The following is a 24584-nucleotide window of genomic DNA, read 5'->3' on the forward strand; positions in this document are numbered from 1 at the left end:
CTTATGTGATGTGATTCTCAGGTGTGAAAATGGAGTTAGACTCATGTCTTGATCCTGGTATCCCAGTCAATGGTCATCGCCATGGCAGCATCTTTTCTATTGGCTCCCGTGTCTCATTTACATGTGATCTAGGATACACACTGAGTGATCAGGAACCAATTATTTGCGAGCGGAATCATCAGTGGAGTCACGCTCTTCCCAGTTGTGATGGTGAGAATCTTTCCTTGTTTCATTTTAGCCCTCTTGATGATGACCTAGAGTGAGCGGAAACCTTTTGTACCATTTAAAAAAATGTATTTAAGAGCAAGAATGATGTGCTAATGTGAGGAACTCAGTCACTTGATGGAATATGTGTGTCCCAGCTCTATACAATAAGATGACAAATTGTGATACTATGACTACATCATTTAGGTATTTTCTTCAGAACATCCATCCCTCCATTATCTATATTGTAGCTGCTCATCCATGCAGAGTCGCCGGGTGTGATGGAGGCTATACAAGCCGATACTGAGTCACGAGACAGGTGTCCAGTCTTATTCAGGATAACCACGAGCAGACAGACAAGCATTCTCACTCATACATTTGGAAAATTTAAAGTCGCCAGTTAACGTAATGCACTTCTTCAGCAACTGACAGAAACCCATGCAGGCAGGGGGTAGAACATGCACACTCAACCAAAGGTCCCAGTCGTCCAGCATTTTTGTACTCTTGCCCTGAGTGATAGCGCTAACTATTGCAGAACTGTTCCCTTTGCTATTTTTTTTTAAATAGAAAGTTGAACCAAACACTTGAAACTACTGAAAATGAATGCTACAATTTAAGCAAATTAACAATTTTAGTCACACTTGAAAACTTTTTAAAGTAAATTGGCTTCTGACTTGTTTTAGCTGAGTTGCTGATGGTGACTAAGATATTAAAATGCCAGATTGCTGTCACCTTGGACTCTGAGTCACACTGATCCCAAAGACAAGACATGAAGCTGGGTCATGTTCACACGCAATTTGCCTCTGCTTTACCACAGTTGCATTGTCCACAGCAAATGCCTATTTGCCATTCCCTATTGCAAGCCACTAGCTCTATGTTTGTTGTATGTGAGATAAGTTGGACTGTTGTGAAGTTTCATACAGTACTTAAATATCACAATACAAACATGTCAAATTACTTTACATATCAAATACAAAATCAAGGTCCAAACAATCTACCATCTAATATCACTAAACAATATAGTATTTCAGCATTATCAGGTAAGCGGTATGCCTGCATTAATGCACACTTGCTGTTTCGAGGGTTTTAAAGTCCTCTTCATTTTTCCAATTACTGTTTGTCCCAGAAGATGTCGGTCCCCTCTTCATGGACTTAAAAACAGAAGTGAAGTGAGTAGAGCGAAGTAACTGAAAGACAGTTGAGTCAGAGTCAGAGGCAGTGAAAAGAGCAGAGTGAGATGCAGGTGTTCCTATAAGTAACTTCTTTCACAGCCTTTTTTTCCGTTTCATTAGGTGTAACTGGCAGCCATAGTGGTAATTGTACAGTCTATCCCCTCTCCAGAGAACACACTGACACAATGGCCCAGATTGGACATCCAGCCTCAGTGAGATTATGCGGGTCAACAAGCACTACTGAAACAGATGCTCACCGACCATCCCAGGCCTTCTCATTCAGCATTTGCCCACAGCTCATGCTATCATGGGAGATGAATTCACAGCGTCTGATTCATTTTGCCGATTGAAAAGAATCCAATTTTAAAGCCAAAGTCAGGATGTCTCAACTTGGGAGTGAGTTCATACCGAGGCAATCTATCTCACAGTCTCAGCCATATAACATAAGCAGTTTAAAACGGCACTGTGACATTTTCAATTTTCAGCCAAGCATGCCATCTCACCAGACAGCTGTTACATTACAAGACAAACTATTTCAGAATGTCACTTTTCTAAAACGGTATGTAAGCCTTGACTAGAATATAATTTATCATAGTTTGCTTTCAGATAGGATTATAGGTCCAGCATTTTATGTCAAATGGGTTTAACCATTACTGAATTTTTGATTAATCAGATAATCACTGTCTTTACCTGTTCTGTTACTTTAGTCTTTTCCTACCTATTGACAATTTCACATGTTCATTTCACCTGATTTGCGTGCTAATTGGCAGTGGGAAGAAGCCAGAGTGAACACACAAACATGGAGAAAACTTGCAAAGTCCACTGGAAAGAACTTGGACATCAATTTAAAGGAGAAAGGATGTCATCTTTAAAAACTCCCACAACCATACTCAAAGCAACTCATACACACACACGGACACATTAACGACAATAATCTTATTTACAGTACAGTCTCAGAGGCACAGTTAACATTTTAATCGGAAAAGACAGCCTTTTTCTACCATACCGACTGCATTACGCAGCCACCAAAATTAATTATTTTGACAATATTTTGTCCAAAAGAAAAACAAAATGACACGTAGTCCTCCCGCAGGCGTGTAGAGATCGTTCCCTTTCAGTAATGCCATGGTGTCTATTGGACCCAAACCGCTCGTTTTATTCCTGCAGGTCAGCTTAATCGCCAAACAGATAATACAGAACACTGGCTGGTCTTTTATGTGTCAGGGAGAATAGTGAAGGGGCGCGGTGACATTTTAAAGCTTGCAGTTGGTGCCAAGACAACAACTTGTTAGAAGTGACCAAAGTCACAGTATCCCTTTTAGTAAAAAAATGCCATGGCTTCCTTTAAGAGGGAGGTAATTAAAGCTGGAGAAAAACACGGAGGCAGGAAAGAGGAAGGGGTGTGCAGCTGAAGTCTTGTACTGTATGCTATTTTCTGTATTTACCTCTCTCCTGTCTGAAAAACAAGCCATATCTTTCTGCATCTGCTTTTCTTTCAGCATTCATCTCATCGCTTCTGCTCTCAACATTGAAAGCCAGCCACACTTTGATTTGTCTCTAAAATCTTTGTTAGAGTCATGAATAGTCTTTCTTTCTGCCTTTTTGGTTTCTTTTTTTTTTTCTTGCATTTTTACGCAGCCCACATTTTTCTCTCACACACACACACACACACACACACACACACACACACACACACACACACACACACACACACACACACACACACACACACACACACACACACACACACACACACACACAAACATAATCTGACTCTATCTTCTCACACACAGATCATTTGCATACTCTGATGTGTGCCTTCTCACAGGCAATAGATACAGTGTGCGCACAGAGGCGCGCACGTGCCTCACTCAACAAGGGTCATTTAGTCAGGCAGTGTCCTAGTTTTAGCTGAATCCTGATGGGGGTGAGAAGAAACTGGTTACTCAACACACAGGACTGCTAGTCAGATAAAGAGTGGGAGAGCGGTTCTCATCACAGCTACTCAACTCAACTCAAGCTCTGTTGAAATATGATATGATAGAGATGGAAGGAAAGACCTTGATAGACAGAAAGCTGGCGTGGAAAGGCGGAGACGCAGCAGTTCTCTTCAAACACACTGGAATAGCTGCAGTTTGAACGAATAAGAGAAGCTTTAAAGTCTGTCTTCATAGAATAAAAGAAAAAAATAAAATTTTCCCAAATCACCAAATGAATTTCATTCTCTCTGATTCAGTTTATAAAAGTCTGGGATGTGTTTGTTTCATAGGCAAGAAAAACTCGTTTTTATTTTTGTGCCAGTCAAGCACCTTGAAGCACTTAAATTGAATTACATTTAACTGAATTGAGCTAAATAGAATTAAATGGGATGGAGGCACAGTGAGAGAGAAACAAAGAGTCAACATATTATCTTAGATCAACAGTCTGTAATGCACCGCAAGCCCTCTTTTACTCTCTATTATGCTACTATAGTATTTTCCTTTCTGCTCTATCTCAAATGAGTTTGTCCTGTTCCATATCAGTGGTCTGGCTCTGTGTCCAGCCTAGGTGTCTGGTAACACATACATTAATTCCTCAGTCTTTTTGAACAACTCACCCTCTCTTTGTCTTTGTTAGAGTGCTTTGTCTTTCTTTCTGCTCTGTTTTCTATATTATTTGCATCTCTGGCCTTCTGCCTTTGTTTCTCTCTGTTGCTTTATGTAGAATCTGCATTTCTGACCTTCTAGACCTTTCAGTTCATGTTATATACTGTATTTTGTGGACACAGACAATAGCATTATGTTCCTTCATCACAAATGTGATTATTTGATGATATCTTGGACCCACCATTGTCAGCTGTTTATTATGTGAAATTGTTATGTGACGCCTATGTTAATTCAGGCAACTAAAATATTTCAGGTGAGGTTAGGAAAAGGTTTGTGTTATTGTTTAAAGCAACTATAATTTATACTTTTCATTATGCCAATGTATCAACTGAAACTTGAAAAGGGGTCATTAGGGTAGTTAACCTACAGAAAATTATCACCTGAATCTACAGCTCTCCATGGCTTTATGGATCTTTGTAGAGACTTTCAGCTTATTTTTAAAGGAGCAATTTGTGGGATTCAGGGCAATACTATAGTAACAAACAACTATTTGCTATGTAAAGTTAGTGGAGAATGAAGGTGTTCTCCCTGCTGGCTTTAAGTGCATGTTCCTGCATGTGAGCATGCCCCACTGTCTAGCTGGTGGCTGCCGCTCTTCATTGCTCTAAAACAGTGGTTACAGGTTATAACCCAGTGCCAACCTACAGCGTTGTTGCTGAAGTGTAGCACCCAACCTTGTCGTAGTTTGTTCTGTTAGCACATTAGCTACGAGCCACTGACTTAGGCCATGTTGAGAGCTGTTGAGAGGCAATCAAAATGTTCCCAATCTCATATCTTGCACCTTTAAGCTGTCAGGACTGCAACCTTATTGTTTTGGTTCACTCGCACTGCTCTGATGCCATCATTTCGATAGCAGGCAGCTGTTTTCAGTTAAAAAAAACATGAAACCTACATTAAACTATCTGCTCAGCATCAAATGTAGAACACAGTTAGCGACTAACTGGTGAACATAATGGAGCATTTTGCAACTAAAGAGCCAGATATTTCCCTCAAGAGTTGGTGGAGACCAAGACAGAGCTTAAAAATAATGAATATAGGACTTGTAGTTGCCCGGAGGCAAGAATGACAACTTCTAATGAATAATGATGTTGCTCTGTAACTGCTGGATGAGTAAATATGCAACTGTTTACTAAGGTGATGATATTTCCAAACTTGCCCCCAAATGGCCATAAAACCTGCAAGTTATCTTATTGTTTAATAAGAAACGCAGTTGAGAATCGGGATTGAAACTTCAGCTGTTTCTTCTCATTTATCCCTCCAATAATTTTGTTAATATCCGGGTAAGAATGGTTTTTGGAATAGAGCACATTCTGAAACTATGTTCAGTTCACAAAATTACATTTTCAAAATTTAAAATTTTGCAGGTCTGCAGATTTAAAAATAAAAGGTTGAAGTGGTTAAATTCCGGTCTCTTAACTACGATAGGTCATTTGGGGAAATCAATCTCTCATTATGTGATAACCTCTTAACTGGACTCAAGATATGTCCTCATTTTAATTAAATGATTTCAATAATTAAAGTAAATATGAATTTCTTCTCCCTTTATTTTTCACCCCTCTCTATCTGTCACTTTCTCTCTATAGCCCTTTGTGGAGGTTACATCTATGGTAAAACAGGGACGATTCTGTCCCCTGGCTTTCCTGACTTTTACCCTAATTCTCTGAACTGCACCTGGACTATAGAGGTGTCTCATGGCAAAGGTAAGAAAACACATATACAGTCACAATGGAAACATCTATTCATTTTCTTGGGAAAAATGTAGATTTTTTTTTCATCTGCTTTTTTCTTTCTTCAAATGTTAATAAATTTGCACATTCTGAAGATTGCTTTGCATTTACACTCGATTTTGCCTGATATGTGTTTCTGGTTTGTTGTCTGTGTTCATTTGCTTCCATTTTTGTTTCTGTGACTGACTGGGTATCTTTCCATTCATTCATGCCACCATCTGTCCATTCATCCATTCATCCATGAAATTCCAGGAGTCCATCTGGTTTTCCACACTTTCCATCTGGAGGAGAACCATGACTACCTTTCCATCACTGAGGACAGCAACTTCCAGGTTCCAGTAGCTCGGCTCACTGGCTCAGTGCTGCCCCCTAGTGTCAAAGCGGGGCTCTATGGAAACTTCAGCGCCCAGCTACGTTTCATATCGGATTTTTCCATGAGTTATGAAGGATTTAATATAACTTTTTCTGGTAAGAAACAGATTTCTAGTAATCCTGAAGTTGACTAAACTTTTAATGTAATTTGTCAAACTGTAATAGACAGTAAGATGTAAAACCCAATTTTATAAATTTCTGTAATGGAAAAAAAAACATTGTTAGTTTAAGTTATTCCCACAACTGCCACTAGGGGCAACGATGAGCCCATAACAATAAGACTTTTTAGCTGCCATGTTATCAACTAGATCACAGGTCTCATACCACAATTTTCTTTCTATTTACCTTGTATTTCTTCTAGTCTAGGCTTACTAAACAATATTAACAGAGCTACTGTACATTTCGCACCTCTTTTATAATGACTCCTCAACAATATTATATATGTCTCCTGAATGTATAGAATACGACTTGGAGCCATGTGAGGATCCCGGCGTACCGGCGTACAGCAGGAGGATGGGATTCAGATTTCGAGTTGGCGACTCGTTGGCCTTCACTTGTTTCACTGGCTACCGACTTGAGGGGGAGAGCAAGATAACTTGTCTGGGAGGAGGTAGACGAGTCTGGAGCAACATACTACCAAGATGTATAGGTAAGACAGACTCTCTTACCAGTGTCTCAATGAAAATGAAATTGAACTGTAAACAAAACATTCAGACTATTGTTACAGACATTTAGGTGTACAGATTGTGGGCATTACACTGTATAGCCGTGGACCTTTCCTTATACAACAGTGTTTTATTTATATATAAAGGTACTGGTGTTAAAACTGGCCTTTCAAGAGGGTTTCTGCTTTCAATATTTATAGCAATTGGAGGGGTTTACATCTGTGCAAATAACTGGCTATTTGTAAAATAGAACTTCAAATTTACTTTTTCAACATAGGAATAAACCTAAAGTATCAGCATTTTCTTGGTTGTAATGCGAATTTACTATTATTTGACTGGTTGACAGTTGGCTTTATTTGCCAGGATTTGTCTGTTAGCAGGTTGTAATTTGCTGGTATTTGATGAGTATCAGTGTTTCCTTGGATGCTGCTGGTAATTAATGAGATGTTGGCTGCTGGGTATTTTCAAGCCCCCAAAAAGACCAGACTGGAAATGCTATAATAGCAGCTGACAACATTTACTTGGTTCATATCTCTCCCTCTTTCCAAATGTCCCTCTCTTTAGCGCTCTGTCTCTCTGTCAAACAGCTTCTCCTTGTCTCCCTCTGTATTGAGACAGTCCTCGATTAGATAATTAGAGCATTAGCTGCTATATTAAGAGTGTTAATACTGTGTCTTTTGTTACTCCCCTTTTCCCTTTTCTAATTTTACTCTGCATATTTTCAAAAGGCCCATGTCTGTTTTGGTTCATATCTACTCTTCTTTTCCACCTCTTCCCCCATACACTGCCCTGTATTTTCTCACTCTCTCTAAAGGGCTGTCCTCACTTTAAAAATGTCTTCTGATGAATTGCTGGTAGCATTCTTGAATATATACTTCATATCTCATACCCTAATCTGCTTCTAAAACTGACGAACATTTTTCAGAATTGTTTTAAATTTGTTCAGATTTGATAAACACTGCTTCTTTCCCTTTCTTTCTTTCCTCTTGTCTCTTGTCTTTCTCATTACTTCTGTGTGCTCTTTCTCCCTTCCAACTAGTGGTGGTCCTCCTCAGTGGGAGTTAAAAGCCTGCCTTTCTCCCCTCCTAATTTACATATGACAAAACTCTATTTGCACCGAGTACCACTTATTTGAATACCTAAACTTTGATAGGCAGTGCACCTGCTAGATCATTCTGTATAATTTCTAGAAAACACTTTCTAGCAGACCTATCCAGCCCTGCTTTCATGCAAAGATTTTTCTTTTGCTCTCTTTTTAATCTTTCACAGTTTATGTTTAATTTCTTTGCTTTCTAATGTGTTTTGCTGTTCCTCATCCTTGTCTTAATTGTATTTTCAAACAAGTGCTTTTAAGCTTTGTTATACTATATGATTCATTGTCATTATCATCATTATTGTTATCATGCATAAGGCTTGTGTTTGTACTGGATATGTTCTTATCTCAAATCTCTCTTTTATGTGGAATTGTGAGTCCTCTCCTCTGTTTTTTTGTACAATAAGACAACCCAGATGTTCCGACTGCTCAAAGATAATTAGGAAGAAATGCTATGATCTTGATCTACACTGTCCCTGACCCCTTTATTCTCCTGCTGTAGCGGAGTGTGGAGCTTCCTCAGTAGGACCAGAAGGCGTTCTGCTCTCTCCTAACTTCCCCTCCAACTACGATAACAACCACGAGTGCATCTACCGAATCACAACCGAAAAGGGCAAAGGAATCAGGCTGAAAGCTGAGAGCTTCTCATTGCAAGACGGAGACTATCTCAAGGTATGCACACATACGCACGCACACACACACACACACACACACACGCACACAAATGCAAATATGACAAAGCTTTTCCTAATCAAGTGGTAAAAATCCATAAATCCATAATTTACAGACAGTACACAGGATTACAGTCATAATCAAAAGCTGTCTATATGCAAACAACATATATACTTGAACACATTACTATGTGTTTGGTACATTACCAAATGTGCTGAAAAGAAAACAATAATTGAGTTGTGGATTCTGGAATGATCATGAACACAGTAACATGATGTGCTGGGGAAAAAATAGACCACAAGTGTTTGTTTTTGTAGCCAAACACTTAAAGCTATATGATCAAGAATCTGTTATAAAAATGTCCATGTACAACACATTTCCAATATTGCTTCATCAGGCAGTGGATTAAATGTGTGCAACCGTCTTTGAAGCAGAAATAAATATATGGCAGTATTTGTGACGTTTTATTGAAATATTTGGGATTACTTTATTAAGTGATATAAAAGAGATATTTAGGAGTACAGATACAGAAGTATAGCCTGACAATAGCTTCTTACTTTCATATTGAAAGCCACGTATCTCTCTGGTGACATTATTTCAGATATAATTCAACAATATAACAAGAAAATCTGAATATGCAATCTTGTGTATGTAGTTTTAATTATTAATAAACGTGAAGTGGCTTCCTATGAGCTCAGTACTAATCAAGAGGTTCAACAACCTGTATGATGACAGAATAATTTGAACAAATCATTTTAGGTAGGTTTCCATGCTTTGATTGCTTCCTCCTCTGTGTTTGACGCTAAGTAAAGAACTGCTTTGAATAAGAATTTCTCATCTATACATTGTATGTACATTTTTTGTTGCATTTCAGAGCCCAAACTTTCTCAATGTTATCTTCTTGTACAAGCTTTTGTTCCAACCAAGCGCACCTGGTCCAATTAAGATATCAGGGAATGTGTCGCCTATAATTACATATATGAGGCGCACAGGAAAGAGGCTGGAGTAAAAACATGAACAACCGCAGGAGCTTTGAGTCCTTGATTTAGCCAGTATGTAGCTAAATTGTATTAGCAAGGTGTGCCCTAGCTGTTTGATGTGTTAAACATTGTTGTAAGAAGCCGAACATCCCTGCAGGGGTTTATTACCCATGTTCTCTATTTGTGCTGATGATGCTCCTGCTGCAGTGGCCATCCACGGCTGAATGAATCCTTGGGAACCAGAGGCACAAAGGGATCAATTCAACCTCCGTTAACCCTCTAACAAACCCACTACAGTGTATTATTGTTGTATTTAAAGGTTAACCTTATTTATAATACACTTTTATTGAGTTTGATATGTGTTAAGGCCAAGTAAATGAAATAGCTATATAATAGACATGTATTTTTATCATTATTATTTAATTTGCACACAAATTTGACTTTATAAAATCAAGATAATGACAAAAAATTATAAAGAAATGTTACAGGAGAGGTCAAGAAGCTACAGGCTTATACGACAGACCTCCTCTCAATAAAAGGAGAAAAACCAACAATAACAAAAAAAATGAAACCAAGGTAACATGATTTAGAGAAAATAGGTTAAGAAATAAATGACAACAAGAAGCACACAAAATCAGCCAAAAAACTAACCAATTAGTAGACAGCAATCCAATAAAAACTAATAAATACATGAATAACCATACAGGGAAAAGGAGAAAGAGAAAAAAAATACACACACCAAGAGAAAGTTTTGAAATCCTGAATTTAATGTGATGTAAATTTCCTTTAAATTTTCAACGTATACCGAAAAAGTGTTCTTTGACGTTCCATATCTGTACACCACAATATTTGTAATATCCGGCAATATTTTTCACTTTCCTGAATAGTGGAAAAAAACAGTGTTATTCACAAAAGTGTAAAACTGCCTGTATGCAAGCTTGTGTACCATGACTGCGGCACAAAGTGATTTGTGTTTAGTCATATGCCTCAACTTTCATCCTTTGTTTTGTTACAAAAACACCATATTTACTGATCATGTAATGTCACTTGTAATTGGTGTGATGTGTAGCACTTGAACACACTGGGAGGTAAGGTTGCTCCAAGTCATCTGCAATGTGTTTTTATGGTTCTTCTCAGGAGTTTTCACAATAAATACTGTATATAGGGAATTCATTTGATGTGCATACATGTATACGTCATCGGATGTGCATACTTTTGTACGTTTTAAATGCAATGAGAATTACAGATGTTCTCAAGGTTCATAATTCCTCATAAATCCTCTCTTGAGCCCATGTGCCCACTTGAATGTCGGTCAGGAGCAGCTCTGTGATCTGTTTTACAGTCTTGACGCTGTCCAACAGACATCGTCTAAAACTTTTTCAGCTCACAATGTCTCCTAGCGGTATTAGGCCTGAGGGCATGGTTAAGCCAGTATGTGGTTAGAGTGTTTTATCAGTATTAGGCCTAGAGCATTGGCTGAGCCTGTCTGTGGGTAGATTGTATTAACAGGGTTCTCCCTGACTGAGAGAGGTATAACAGCATTGTAAAGGGAGGAAATGTCCCCAGTGGGATAGATACAATGTCAAAGACAAATCCCCTAAAAGGAAAGGAAAGAAAAATAAATATGGTTAACATAAGTAAACATGCCTAAATATGTTTTATGCAGTATATTCCATCAAAGGCTTTAGAATGAAAAAAAGGCATGAAGAGAAGCCTCCTGAGGTTTTCTTTACATTACTTCCCAACATGCTTTGCTTTACACTGCAGGCCCCCTCCCACTTAAGTATGTCATTGTCTCTGTAATTCAACAAAGGGATGCAAACATCAGACTGGAGAGCAGACTCCTTTCAAATTATGATTGTGTTCTTCACAAGGCATTTGACATAGTATTTACTGTAATAAATTGATTCCTTATCAGGAAATAACAGGAACAGATGAATAGAATTCAGAGAATGACTAGAGATCACAAAAGTTAATGAGGATGCAGTGGATGCTAACATAGCAATCAAAAAGTCATGGGAGGCCCTAAGACTGAGACAAGAATGACACACAATGTTCAACATAGGGCACACAACATTATTAGATGTTTGGCTTCAGTTTGGCTTCAAATTACTGATGTTAAAAGAAAAACTTTTTTAAATTAGATGATAAAATATGTTTTTCTTTGCAGTCATTCCCCTCCCTGTACAACCCAACTGTTGCAATACAGTGATGGATGGTGATGTACCTACAGTACAGTATCTACTGATGGTTATACAAAACATCTTTGACCACTAAGGCATTTGTTATGTTCAATATGTAGGCATTGATAGTAACAATAGCTAAGTTGCCTTTGCATTTATTTAAATCCAACAGTTTTTCTTTCTCCTTGTGTAATAGGCATAACAGCTAAATTTTGCTGATAGCATGGCTATTGACCTTTGGTCTGATAAATTATGTAGATAAAACAACAAAATCCATCAGTTTGCACCCAAACATGCGCCATTCAAAAAATATAGGGTACAGTCAAAAATTAGTATGTTAAAAAGTAGTATTAATGCAAAATATAGAAGGTGCTTGTTGTGATGAAATTATTTGTACTAAAGGCATCTTATGTGATGGTATACAAATGTATTAAAAGGGCAATGACTTATAATTTACAACCTGTCTGTTAATTAGAATCTTTCAAAAGGATTTGCAGAGAGCATAGCGGAAACTAAATTGAACTGGAAGGAAAGCCTCAAAGTGCCATATAGGCTAGCAATTATAATGCCACTCCCCAGGCAGCATTGGAGCTAATGCATGTTATTGCAGCCGAACACAAACCATTTGTTTGACAGTTCCAGCAAGCTTTAGGCTATAATATCTTGTAACATATGAACCAGCTCATTACAGTTCATTTTGCTACCGGCAAAGTTTTGCCCTGGCACTTGTTAAAGAAAGGGCCAGCCAAACTCAAAACCCCTAAACATGTCCTCTAATATAGTGCTTGACCAAATTTACTCAGATGTATTCCAGCCTTGAAGGAAAACGAAGGGGTGAGACAGAAACAAAGTAAAGGGTGTGCAGGAATTGTACACTGAAAATAGAGGTGGTTGGCGAGAAAGGGAGAGAGTAAGACAGACAGAGAGAGGAGGGGTGGCATGGTGACATGTTGATTTATGAGCTGCAGGGCTTTTCATTAACCATACTGAGTTTTACTGAAACACAGAGAGGGGGAGAGAAAGATAGAGAGAAAGCAAGAGAAAAAACAGAGAGAAAAAGAGAGAGAGAGAGAGCAAGATGCAAAAATTGAGGGACACCGACAGATGGAATTTGAGGTTGGCAGGGAGGTATGAACAGGGAAGGGAAAATATGTGTAGGGGAGTAATGCTAAAGATGCCGATCCTCTTTTCTTTTTACGTTTAAACTCACATTATCCTTTCCCATGTCTCTCTATCTTTGTCAGATTTATGAACATTCTGTAGCTCTTACTTTGGTTTCACGAAGAGGTGTCTCTTCCGACTGGCAGTCGAGATACACTTGTTGAGATAGAACAGTACATCGCCTTAGCCCCTTTTTCTTTGCATTCCTGCCACCTGCAGACATGTCACCACCAATCTGTGTAAATGTCCCAGGCTGCCAAATATAAGCATGAGCAGTTCACATTTATATCCCAGATGTGAGATAGTTTTATGAGGTACTTCAGAGACTTAATTCTCCCCTTCACCCTGCAGTAGAAACTAGACTGCACTTCTTTACCTACTGTGTCTCTACTGACCACATTACAGCTGCATTCAGAGATTTTTGACCACTAGCAGAAAAAGTGTCTCAGTATCACATACATTTCTCTAACCTCTTCTTCTGTACACCATGTTAACCTATGTTGATTTCAAATAAATACAATAAATCTGTTAACTGTTTTGAGTTATGTTTAGGAGAAAACACAAGTATAGAACATACTGTAGTGAGCACATATTTGGTAAGTGAAAGTGCAGCTGTAGTGATGTGTGCACATCAACCGTTCAATGGGACACTGTTACACTCTGCCCAACTTTCTTGTGTAGCCAAGTTGCAAAAATCTTTCTGGCAGCCATTACTGTACTCTCAGTATCCACTTGTCTCACAGTGCTCATTTGAAATAAATAATTTCCAGTTTTCGTGTCTCTTCTTTGTGGTGCCTCTGTGAGAACACAGTTACAGGTTGCAAACAAAAATAAGAGAAATTCTTAGGAGAACAAAAAAAAAGATTGATTCTAGCAAGAAGACTAAAATGCGTTCTTCATAAATTTCATAATTTTTACAATGGAAAGAAGAACAATCTTATCAACAAGGGGAATAAAGCTAAATCCTTCAATATTAATGCAGACCAATGATGTTTTTATGTTGTTGTACATCTGAATGATCTTGTCTTCACTTCAACTAGAAGCTATTTAATACGCATCACAGCATTTCAAACCAAGTCACACACACTCAAAGCATTGCCAGTAAACCCATTTCATTATTCATCAATTGTTTTCTCTGTTAAATTGTATTCACTTTAGTACCAAACAACATTTAAAATAAGGTATCCAATTCATTCACCGACCATGAAACATTTTCTTTATTTAACATAAAAAATGGGAGGCTTCATCAGTTCCATAGACTGAAAAAGAGCCCCTTAACAACTAACTTGTGACCTCAGCAACTTTCATGCAATATTTTAGGCTCTATCTTTGTGTTGCTTCACAAGGTTCACACTGATGCAAAGCTAAGCAAAGTAGCTATTTCCTGAGGCAAAGTGAGTTGTTTTTTTTGCCTCGCTTGTGTTGTGTGGCATTTGGATGACTCACTGTGTGTTGCAGAGGAGAGGCACAGGCAATTCAGCACTGCCCTGCAATTTTTGGGTTGAGGACTGACCACATTTTGTGGTTTTCTTTTTTCCAGACAGAGTCAGCAATGCACTGTTCACCTGAGTTCTGTCATATTCTCTTTAATTAAATTGGTAGATCTGCACCCACACAAACCTATACAAACACTTTTGTTGCATGTTTTCATTCATGTTATGTGGTCATGTGCTTTGATTGACAGGTGTATGATGGAGAGAACACTTCATCCCGTCTCCTTGGCAACTTTACACATGACGGCATGATGGGTCCTGTCATCAACAGTACGTCCAATCGCCTGTGGCTTGAGTTCAACAGCAACGCCTCTGGAACCAATCAGGGCTTTCGCCTCACATACACAAGTGAGTTGTTTAAGAAAGTTTAAAATGGCAATCAAGTTTTCAGAAATGTGTGTGTAGTGACATTTTTTGTGTATACACAACTGAGAAAAACTTTAAAGGGCCGTTCAAATTTTGGGTCTGAAAATGCTCTGAAAACATCAGCTGTGCAGCTTTCATTTTTTGATCCAAGGTGCTTGAAAAGTTGGGCCTCTTTAGCAGTAAGCCTCACTGACTTAACTAAACAAAGTCAAAACAAAGATAGATTGATTGCCAGCACAGTTAATATCTCACAGTAGCTTTGTTGTTTAATTTGATTGATTGTTTGATTTTGAACCAGATGTAGTGATGTTATTTGAAGGAAACGGTGAAACAAGTAAAATATATATCAGTGCAGCTCTTGATAGCCCTGCACCAAAATGATTACTGTCTCATATATACATATATATTTACCATAGACTTATATTTACGGGGATGGAAAAGATATCTGCAGGCTGTGATTGATTATTCCTTGTCACATGACATTTGGTGCGCTTCAAAAAGCTATTTGTAATCCAGGCACAGCCGTCATGCCCTGAAAAAAAGAGCTCGGGAGTGCTCGACACAGTGACGGTTTAGTTCTTGACCTTTTGAGCTCGTTTCCAGGAAGGTCGCCACGGACACCAATTTAATAATACTGCAAAAATATAAAAAATGCAATACGTTGACAATGGGGCTCAATTACCGTTATTTCACCCCATCGGCTATAGATAGTGACTTAACAGATATTTATTTAAATAATAATCTTTGAGATTGCAGCTTTAACTTAGGATCAACTAATTAGAAACTGGACAGCAATACAGATTGTTTTCTATATCTAATGTTTCAGCCATGGTTTGTTTTAGTATGGCTAAAGAAAGAAAGCAACACTCTCTCTCTCTCATACACATAGACACACACACACATAGTTTTCCACATGCACATGATGGCACACAAACAGTAATTTCCTAAGTTTTGAATAGCTCATCATGATGGTCCTTGTAAGGAGATGTTTTTAATTGAAAACTAGAGTGGTAGTGATTGTGTTAGATTGCACTCATGATTATATCCTGCATCTGTCCTGTGCCTCAGTCAAGTGATTCTTAAGTGCTACATATGAGAACAAAATAGGAGACATGTACTACAAAACTCCAGAGACTTGTCTTTCTCTGTCAGCAAATTACCAAGCTATTTCTTTCCTTCTCACAGCTGAAAAAAGATCAACAATCAGTTTTCAAAGCAATTTCTTTTGAGTCCAAAGTGCAACAGTAGTTTAACAAGCATACAGAAAAAAAGAATTGAGTTTGTGAATGCTTGAGACACACATACATGCACCTACCAAAACTCACACACGCACATGCACACACACACACACACACACGAACACACATGCATTTTAATGGGTTTAAAGAGAGTCTGTCAAGAAGGCAGGACCAGCTGCTGTGTAAGTCAAATAGGCTATTAGAGGAGCATTTATCTGCAAGTCATTAAAAGAAGGGGAGAAAGTGACACATCGGAAGTGGAAGAGAGACTGGACGGAGGGACAAGCGGATGAAGGGAGATGGTATATGGATACTAGATGGAGGCTCTGTATGTCAGTTAAACCATTAGACAACCGTTAGTCTGCTAGTCATTAAACTGGAGAATGTGACACCTTCTACAAAGTGCTGTTACAATGGAGGAGACGATGGATAGATAAGAGAGATTGATACCAGGTTTATACAGGAGAAAGGAGAGAAAAGCATCTGATCAAGACAAGCAGCGACACTTTCTTAAATAGGGTCAAGGACTTGAGTAAATCTGCCTGTATACGACACAACGTTAGAGGCTATTTTATTAGAGTAATATAAGTTCAAACATCTGTTCAAGACACTAACAAGAAAGGGTGACAGTGATATGCAACTGTTTTACTGAAATGGATGCAGTAAGGGAGTTGTAGGCACACCTCACAAAACTGTGGACACAACAAATTTAAAAAAGTTGCTGGCTTAGTAATGTTATAACAAGGTTGTTACAACAAGTTCAGACTTTTAGTCTTTATTCTGTGCATAAATAACTGATACTGTTTATTGTGTTTCACATGATTACATCACTCAACAGTCAAGAGGATTGGTGGAGATTGCTGTTGTTTAATCAAATCATTAAGCGACAACCTCTGCCAAGAAGACATTACACAGTCTTTTCCAGCCTATGTATCTTTAAATAATTTTAAAATGTCACTTAATTTGTTTAATTTACATTAAATGTTTCAGTGCGAGCTGAAGAGCCTGAAGGCCAAACTTTCTCTACCTTCTATGCTGTGATTATAGTCCACAGTACATTCAATATGAAGTATGCGGTTGCAGTGTAGTTTTGTAAATGACACAATCTACTGTATAGATGTCATTATATCATGTTTTCATTAAGTTGTCATGTCATGCGTAGTATTCTATAGTAAAAACAGAGCCGAACTGTTTATGATAGTAATTGATTCACTCTTCATTGTCCATTACATAGCAACTCGGACATTTCTTGTCTAAGGAGTCAATACCAGGCTGACTTAATTGAAAAAAATATGTTGACATTGTTGTGTCTTTGTTTGGCAAGAAACTTTTCTCCTCTTTGTTATCTTCAAAACACACTGAACTCGAATCACTACACATGATTATATCTTCAAGCATAGGAGAAACTTTTTTTTAAATATCATAGAAACAAGCATAGGGGTAGAATCAGTTGTGATGTCCACTTGCTTTCACTGCAGCTGTCAAATCATTTTGCAGCACTAACATTGATGGTCCAAACTTGAAATTCTTGCAGGAAGTAGTGGGATTCAAGAAAAGAATAGTATGACCTTATCTCCTCTTGTCCAAAACTGCTCTGAATCACCCTGCTTTATGCAATGTTGTCTTACTGCATGGACAGGAAGACCTAACCTGTATGCGTGTGCATACCTGTGTGTGGTTCTGTGTGTGTCATTCTATAGGTTTTGACCTAGTTCGCTGCGAGGAACCAGGTGTCCCTAGTTATGGCTATAAGATCCAAGACGACGGCCATTACGCCAACACCTTTGTCCTGTACTCCTGCAACCCCGGATACAGTCTCCATGGCACCAGTACCCTGACCTGTCTTAGCGGGGACAGACGTGTCTGGGACAAACCTCTTCCTTCCTGTATTGGTTAGTATGACAACACATTTAGGTTCTACCTGCATCAATAATTCACAACTACGATATCTGAATTATTAACCTTCAATGAGAAATATAGGATGGAGAAAAGCAGCAGTCGGAGCTAGTCGTGTTTGTTTTTGATGCTCCAGCAAAAGCATGATGATTCAAAAGAGAGAGTGAGTGAACAAGTGATTGAGTCAATACAGGTGAATACTTTGAAAAGAGGGCATGGGGACTGAGTCAACGCTCTGTGGGTAATATTCGTTTTGCCGCTGATACACCTCTGTGAGTAACAAAAAGCCCTTGTTGATCCATCAACCTGTGCACACAAAACCTTCTGAGCGTGGTCGGCAGGATGTCACTGGGCAGGAGATTTAGTGCACCAGGCCTCTGTGCATTTTAAGGATGGCATGCGTAAAGTGCAAAAATAGGGAAATACCGACTGAACTGAATTTTGCTAAATGTATAATGTAAGCCAGACTACTTTCTTGGACCCTGAAGGTGTGCACAGTATTTTATGCCAAGGACTTTGACAGAAGCCTTAGCTTTCTGTTATATTCTGATAGTGCACAATAAATAGAATATTCTATCAGGAGAGACTTTTTTAAGATGGCAGAAAATGATGTGATGTAAAAACTGTATTGATTCATCTGAAATGGAAGGGAGGCTCTTTTCAAAGACTGGACAAAGCAAACTGGAGTGAAAGTGCAGCCATATGCACTTTTCTGTTGAACCCAAATTGATGGCTGCATCCTACTTCCAAAGTTATTATAATGAATTCCCCTACTGCATGCTTTTATGCCAATAAAGTTAAAGTACTGGCAATAATTCTACCTAGAGAAATTCAACTTCTGTCATTTAAGTTAGTTAATTGTAAAACTGTGATAGGATTACTTATTATGATCAAAAAATATTATTCAGATTTTAGATCATTCTGACTAAGTCTTCAACAGAGAGATACAGAGAGTGACAACAAAAGCAACAAATTATTGTTACTGTAAAAACTTTTAATTCCAATTGTGATTTATATTTATTTTAAAAGGCAGACAGCTTATTTCTAATATGAATGTCAAGCAAACACATTCAAACAGTGACAGAAAACAGTTGTTAGGTTGTATTAGCATAGAGATCGAAGGAAGGCTTTGTGAAATAATTATCAGCCATCTATGTATCTGCTAATTTACACTCCCACAATATCATGACAAAAAAGACAAAAATAAAGGCATATCTAGAACATTTCTGTTCTAGATATGCCTTTATTTTTAGAATATTTTTGAATATTTGCTAGGTTTCTAAATTAGATAATTTGCAAGACGGCAGATTTAGCTTTATTTTGAACTTTGCAGCTCTTAATAAAGTTGGAAAGGAGAGTGCCAATCGAGGTACTTTGACTCTGTGATTTTTTTTTTCCTCCTTTCTCTTATGGACCTGTGAATTTCGTTTAGTGTTTCACGTACAACTGGCCACTTTGAGTCCTTTTTATCCTTCAGTAGCCACCAGTGAAGCATGAAGCATGAAGCATTGTTTGTATTGTTCATAGCTAGCTTTAAAATCCCCAAGCAAATTCACATTTTTTTTAAATCCATAATTCCTGCTGGTTCGTAGATAGTTTGTGGTTTTGCATATTTTAAAAATGAAAGCACTTTCCCTGTAGGTGTTTCTACCTTGTCGGGTGGACGCGGGCACTTGGCACATGTTAAATTGTAATTCCCTACTGCAGAGTCAAGCCTTGTGTCTTTTTAACCTGCCCGCACACCTGAGCTCTCTAAGGTGGGACATGGCCTGATGTGGTTGCTAATGGCAACTAAAAGGAATGTGTGTTCATAGGTGTGTGTGGTGAGTGCATTTTTGTTGGTGGGAATGAGAATGAGTATGCGTTTTTTGTCTGGATGTGTGTAAATCTCAGTGTGTGTGTGTCTATGTGTCCCTATGTACCTCTGCAGTCAGTCATTAATTTGTAGCTGCTCTGTCGCTGCCTTATTTCAGGAAAGCCAGCAACCAGGAGAATACTTGCTGGCAGAGCCCTGGGCTAACTACCTCTATAGCTACCTTCTATCTTCCTCTTTTGTCTGTCTACTGGGGCATTTGTCTTTCTGCCTCTCTGACTGTCTCCTTCGCTGTTTGTCTGCCTCGGTACCATATCTGCATGTACTAGCATGGAGATGAGGAGATGGTTTTGCCTCAGGCAGTTTCTATACTGTCTCTCTCTCTGTCGCTCTCTCTTTCACACATTGAGTCAAACAGTGTTGGGGTCTACCTCTGACTCTTTTTGACGTTCTTTCGTTCTCTATTCATGCAGTAAACCTGGCTTCTAAACCGTCTCCTGTATATGTGCATGCCTCTTATTCTCTCTTTCTTTTTCTGCGCCGGGAAATTGCAGTTATCATTGGCCCAGGACTACTGAATAACATGATAAAATACAGCAAAGTATTTTTTTCTTTCCACCTATGCTTTCTATCACTGAAACAACTGGTTGTATTATGTGTGGGTTTATACATTCATATGTGGGTATGTACTTGTGTAACTGCAGAAGTGTTTTCAAGTATGTTTCTGGCCTTGTGTGTGATTGTGTCATTATCTGCTACCCCCTTTGTGTTTGAGTATACATGGGAATGTGTATCTGAAAGCATGCTGCCAAGGGCAATGCAACAGCAGTAGGTTGTCAAAGTATTGTAGATTGCAGAGCTGTGTTAATGGTGCCCCTCTTAACTCACACAAACACTCGATGCACACACTGACATGAAGCATTTTCTATACCAAACTGTTTTCAAATCAGCAGCGATCTGCTGGCTCAGTGGGCTACCATGTACTACCATGATGACTTCAAATCTGCTCCCAGCCTTTCCCTTGCTTCCTGCTATCTCCCCTGTCTCTCGCCACTGAAAACAATACAAGAAAAACACAAAAAACAGGCTCTCTCTTGTGCATTAAACAGTATTTTTTCCTGAACTTTGAAGAGATCCTCAAGGGAAAACAGCCATCAAGGTTATTCACCAACCTTGAAACACTAGCAGGAGCTTGGATAATTAAAGGTCGATTTAGTGATTCAAGGCCTTTTTAACTGATACTCATTTAACTCAACCTTCACACCTTAGTGTAATTTACCGGAAAATAGAGGAGCAGCGTCTTTTACAGATTATTTGAAATGTTAATTAAGTTGGAAGGAAGACTGCAAATATAAGATACAAAGAATCTGATTGTATTGAGAGTTGTCTCTACAGGTCCAACATGCTGGACACACAATCCGAAAACGGACCCGTTGAAAACCTACACGAACTTAATGTGCATACATTTATTTTCAAAAAGAAAGACTGCTGCGCGGATAAGAGAGCCCAATCCAAAACAATGTCGACCTGAACAGTTCCTACAGTGAAGGCCAACACTGGAAACAGCATTGTGCCTTTTGGAAAACAAGCCTCCCAGATAAAACAGGCAGCAATGTGATGATAATGTCGTGAGGACAAATGTTAAATCATAGAAACTAATTCCAACAATTATTTGTTTGTGAATCATTTATATAAATATGGAAAGTCATATTTTCACTTTCACCAATATTCTACAGCCAACTGGGTGATAGAAAATGATAATGTTCTTACCAGTATCTGTGAATTTAATTCCAGAAAATAAATAGTAATTTGATGGCATACCTTTATTTTTACACAGGCTACTGAATTCCCTTATCTAATAGAAGCAGGAATTACAGCATAACTTGTATGAATCAGGTTGTTAGGTTTCAGATTCACCATGACAATGCAGGTTAATTGAGATTTATTTTTCTTTATTTGGTCACCCTATAAAAGTGCATTCAGTGACTCATTTTCTCCAATGCAGTTCAACTGTCTCTGTTATTGAGAAGAGTGGATTTTATGGCAAACCAATTGCTGCAAGTTGCCAACATTATTTTACGTCAGAGTTACTAATTCATAGAAACCCTGCAACAATCCTACAATATATGGGTTTTGCCACAATGCAATGATGCTTCTTTTTTTATCTGTCCAGTTAAATGTGTGTTCTAGTTTGTTAAGTAGTGTTGTATCTTGTGTGGTTTTGTGTGAGTTTTGTTAAACTCAGAACATGTGGTTCTGTATCTATTTCTGATTTTATTGATATATTTCAAAGGACCTAAATAAAAAAAAAGGAGGAAAATATGTTGTTATATTCCCCAGTGATGATCATCGCTTTGTCTCGTGTCTTTTTAGCTGAGTGTGGAGGTCACATAACTGGAGCAGTGTCTGGACGGATTCTGTCTCCAGGATATCCTGCTCCATATGACAACAACCTCCACTGTACCTGGACTATAGAAGCTGACACTGGCAAAACCATCAGGTAATTATGAAGCAGTTGCTTATATGTATACTGAAGCTACTGTGAGTATCACGATGGCCTGCAGTTATCTAGGTTTTTTTTCTGCATTAAAGGAAACCAGACAATATTTTCATTTGATACAACAAGTAGGCCTATACAACAATTATCTGCAGAATTGCTTTGCTATGGCCAAGATAGGGTTATCTGCCCAGCCAATTCACTCTACATGGACTATACACACAAGACTTTCAGGTAATGATATATTCACTAATTATAGATAAATGTTCACTGTCAAGGTCCTGCCGTGTAGAAGAGTCCACCACATTAGTCATTATGACACCATCGTGTTTCTCAACAGGTTGTGGCTACTGCTGACATTGCATTGTGTGTGTGTGTACTGTATGTTTGTGTGTGTGTGCGTGCACTAGTGTGATTTGTCTATTCTCAGCTCTGCTTCATTTGATTTAATGGTTGACTTGATTTTTGTAAAACTGATGAATATGTTTGTTAATGTTTGAACTGGATCTCTGATCTCCTGTGTGATATTTGTGTTGTCTCAGCCTTCACTTCATCGTCTTTGACACTGAGGTCGGCCACGATATAGTGAGAGTTTGGGATGGTCCATCTGGGCCATCAGACGGGGGGATCCTGTTGAAAGAATGGTCAGGCCCAGCCTTACCTGAAGATATCCACTCAACGTTCAACATACTCACCCTTCAGTTTGACTCTGATTATTTCATCAGCAAGCAAGGATTTTCCATACAGTTTTCCAGTAAGTAGACTTATCTCTAATTCAGAATCAATGCACCAACTTCATTACATAATCATCAACTTGGAATTCACATGGAAGAGGAAACTGTGAAAAAAGTATGCCATGATTATACTAAATCCAAGATTTGGGTGGTCTTTCTCACTCTATCCCCCACATCCATTTATAAGGAAAAACCAATCACTGAATTAGCAATTAAATTAGCTAATTACCAAACTCCTCACACATATAGTTTAACTTATTATATAAACCTCATTTACATTCGCTTTAAGAGAATTAATCTGGAATTAAAACTGTATTTAACAGGATTTCTGAAAAAGTTTAAGCCAAAGAATCAATTGAGGAATGAATATCTCAACCTGGGACCACTTTAAGTACTCAAGGAGCTCAACAGAGACCTGTGGTTCAGTTTTGGGTGTATCTCACAGTTTGGAAAACCAGGAAGTGCAGTTAAAAAACCTATGAGTGCTGATTCAGCTCAGGTTAGTAAGTTATTTAACAGCATTGTGAGATGTTTCTTTGAGAAATTGATGAATAAGTATTATAATAACGATTATAATACAATATAAAAAAGAATGCTAAAAATAATTTATAGGCTAATGAACAAAGTAATTTCCATTAATTTTAGAGGTTTTGAACTTGCAAAGTTTAAAACTATAACTTTCAAAATTATCTTTAAAATTAGATTCTGTAAAATGATTTTCAGTTTTTTTTGTCACACAAGGAGATGTTAATAAACACAAACTATTGCTGCGGTTTCTTCCCTTTTTTAAGACAAAAAGTAACCTGGACAATAACTCTACCATTTGGTTGCAAGGATGGTCTTTGCTGTGTGAGCCACAGAACCAAAACATGTCCATTCACTCGTCCATTTAGAATAATGGGCCAAAATCACTGCAAACCACTGTAGGAGCAAAATCAATCAGAGGTAGACACTCATGACCATATTTCCTTCATAACTGCATTTTCATATCAGTGCATCCACACACAGAAATTCTTGTGCTTGCATATCTTTTGATATCCATTTATTACTCAAGCAATTCATGCATACACCCATACTCTACACCTAAATCTGCATGGCACAAAGTCCAACACGCCTATCTGTCAGAAATAGATTCAAATTTCCAGTCATAAATATTTACATCAAATGCTTTCTCTCTCTCTCTCTCTCTCTCTCTCTCTCTCTCTCTCTCTCTCTCTCTCTCTCTCTCTCTCTCAAACACATTAAGGGTTTTTTTTCTTTCTCCCCATATTTAGAACAATAAATATTTGCACTCACTACCATGCTAATCATGGCACTGTTATTCCATTACTATGGTAATGGCTCCTTATATTTACCTCAATGTTGATTTACTAAAGCAAAGGTAATGGTATTTGCCACCACACTGATTTATTTAAACCAAGGTTTGTGAATGTATTGAGCGAGCGATTTAATTGAGTGATGTTACTACAGATTTTATTTCTCAGTTTTAGTTTTTTTGCTCTCATTTTGTCTTCTCACTTCCCTCTCTGTGTCCCTGATGGAATAATTACTGTTCTGTACTGTGAAAGATATAATAAATGTGGTGTTATAATACTATGCTTGGCCAAGTATTCGGCTCTGGCTCTAACAGTAAAACTGTTTGAGTAATTGTTAGAGTCCTGAGGACTATGAAG

General features: G+C 38.1%; 1 protein-coding gene across 1 annotated transcript in view; it reads left to right on the forward strand.

Annotated features, from left to right (window-relative positions):
• The window catches only part of LOC129105835 (CUB and sushi domain-containing protein 1-like), a 357039-nt gene that overhangs the window by 246315 nt on the left and 86140 nt on the right, over positions 1-24584 (forward strand). Inside the window, exons 21-29 of the mRNA XM_054617046.1 lie at positions 22-210; positions 5605-5721; positions 6001-6216; positions 6581-6769; positions 8381-8550; positions 14559-14715; positions 17672-17863; positions 22054-22180; positions 22720-22931. Of these exons, the coding sequence (XP_054473021.1) occupies positions 22-210; positions 5605-5721; positions 6001-6216; positions 6581-6769; positions 8381-8550; positions 14559-14715; positions 17672-17863; positions 22054-22180; positions 22720-22931 (1569 nt within the window). The remainder of the gene's footprint in view (positions 1-21; positions 211-5604; positions 5722-6000; positions 6217-6580; positions 6770-8380; positions 8551-14558; positions 14716-17671; positions 17864-22053; positions 22181-22719; positions 22932-24584) is intronic.

Source organism: Anoplopoma fimbria, chromosome 2, assembly GCF_027596085.1.
Source record: "Anoplopoma fimbria isolate UVic2021 breed Golden Eagle Sablefish chromosome 2, Afim_UVic_2022, whole genome shotgun sequence".
In the NCBI taxonomy this organism is placed as follows: Eukaryota; Metazoa; Chordata; class Actinopteri; order Perciformes; family Anoplopomatidae; genus Anoplopoma; species Anoplopoma fimbria.